This window comes from Antrostomus carolinensis, unplaced genomic scaffold (assembly GCF_000700745.2).
Source record: "Antrostomus carolinensis isolate BGI_N321 unplaced genomic scaffold, ASM70074v2 Scaffold51482, whole genome shotgun sequence".
Taxonomy (NCBI): Eukaryota; Metazoa; Chordata; class Aves; order Caprimulgiformes; family Caprimulgidae; genus Antrostomus; species Antrostomus carolinensis.
In genome coordinates this window covers 1-2,168 of record NW_010302678.1, presented here as the reverse complement: position 1 = coordinate 2,168, position 2,168 = coordinate 1, and the positions used below count along the sequence as shown (strand labels likewise).

General features: G+C 38.4%; 1 protein-coding gene across 1 annotated transcript; it reads right to left on the bottom strand.

Moving 5' to 3' along the window:
- Nucleotides 1–3: 3 nt before the first annotated feature.
- Nucleotides 4–2,164, bottom strand: DNAJC9 (DnaJ heat shock protein family (Hsp40) member C9; the record flags this gene model as incomplete). Its single annotated transcript, XM_010163863.2, has 4 exons — nt 4–27; nt 821–907; nt 1,662–1,916; nt 2,138–2,164. Coding segments are annotated over 4 exons (393 nt in total), but the record flags the coding sequence as incomplete, so codon positions are not given.
- Nucleotides 2,165–2,168: the final 4 nt, after the last annotated feature.

Genomic DNA, 2,168 nt, shown 5'->3' with positions numbered 1-2,168 from the left:
TTCCTTTTTTCGATCTTTATTTCTGCTCTGAGGGAGGGGGGAAAGAAACAACAACAAACAAACACCAAAAGGTTTACTACTTCCCAATACAGATTATTCTATTGGCATTAGATAGCTACATAAAATCTTGGAATATATTAAGCAGGGAATACAAGCTACAGAAAATAAAGTACTGTCAAGCAAAAGCCTGCTTGTATACTTAGCTCTATACCTAACTTTCTGAAGTATCTAGACAGATAAAGAGCAGCTATAAAAATTCACAACATAACACTAGGAAAAGCAAAGCAGTTTCTAGTTTAGACCCACAACTCTATTACAATTTGAGGAGTGATTAAGCATGAAGATTCTAGGAAGCCCACTTCACAATAAGAAGAAACAGAAAATGTTCTGAAAAACAGAACATAAACAGCACATTTCTCTCCTCCATTCCCAAGACATAAAAGCAAAACAGTAAGACCTACCAAGTTCTATATCCTCATGGAATCCCTCAGAAAGAGTCATTAGCACTCCCTGTCTAACTGCCTAAAACTAAGTTAGATAAAAATAAAATAAATAAATATTTTGTTTGTGTATGTAGTAGTGATAAACATGTTAGAATAACTTTGCTAATTTTTAAGAAGACATAGGTAATAAAATACCATACTCTGACTATTAATTAAAGTAGACAGATAGTTAAACATTAAGGTCAGATTTTAACCTCAGGAAGCTTTTATGGTCACAAGAGTTGCAAGGACCCAAAATATACAAAACAGCTCAGGGGAAAAAAAAAAAGTTATAAGCCAGGAACAAAATTACCTCCAACAGATACAAAAAGCCTTACCTGAATCAGTGCTTTTAAGTCATCTTCTCTATCACCAAGGCCCAGTTCATCTTTAGTCTTTTCTGCCTCTCTAGCTTCTTTTTCTGCCTAAAATAGCAAACTGCATGTTATCTGTCACAGTATTATAGTAGATACCAAACACTTCTTTTTTGCATCTGTATACAAATAGCTGCAAGGAAACACAAAGGGTTTCTAAGTTTGGCCGCAGATGAAAGATCAGTCAGAGAGAGCCCATTCTGGTTCCTCGGTTTCACAGAGCAGGACAGTTTTTTGCTGTTTTACAATGCTGAACATGACGAGATGTCCATCCCCATCTCTGTTCCCCCCCCACACACACACTTTTTTTGTCCTAGCAGCTATTATATTTGCTTTAATTTGGAAAAAGGTTACTGTGACATGCATATAATGTACTCTGTAGTGTCTAAAATAACCCAGAAGAGAAGGGAGAAGAGGTCAACTTAGTCCAGAACATTATTACACACTTGCCAAAAGGCAGGCAGAATATATTTCCACCCCAGATACACTTCTTAACTCCAGCAATTCATGGCTTTGTAAATAAGTACAGGGACACGCTAAACGGTAATAAGCCATTGTATAATAATAATGAAATAAAAAAAAAGTAATAGGCAACAGCCTATTACAACTCAAAAGCCTTTCACAACAATTTGGGGGGGTGGAGAACACAGGTGACTAAATGTCAAAGTCAAAGATACTGATCAAGATCTGCAACCCAGCAATCCTGTGGCAAACATGTCTTAAGAACAGTTTCATTTATTTCTACCAAGAAAGATTAAAAGCTTTAATAAATGCTTCTCTTTGGTCCCCGACTGAGATAACCTACCCGCCTTTTTCTTGCCATCATTTTCTGCTTAGACTCTTTTACAAAACTTTTGTAGGATGGGATTTCTCCAGAGTCAATAGCTTTTTCTATGATTTTTCGTATTCTTGGTTCATCGGTATAGTCCACACACAACACAGACTCCATTATTTTGTCCATGTCGCCCTCAAAATCCATGTACGCTGTTTTAATATCAGCTAGCTCTTCTTCTGAGTCTTTATAGCTCTTTTCGAAGTCTTCAATATCTTTTACAGTGATCTGAAGCAAAGAGGTGATACTTGAGTTACAGGACTTATTCACCAGAATGATTTAGGAGACAGCATTAAAAAAAAAACCCAACCAAACAACAGCGTTTTGGGCAAACCTCGTAAAAGAGACATGGCTACAGCTCAGAGGAGGGGGGCTTCCCCTGCCCGGGGGTTTGCCGTCCCGCTGAGGTGAGCCCCCCGCTGGTCCCCAGACCCTGGCCCAGCTCTCACCTTCTTGAAGAGCAGCCGCCAGTACTCCTGC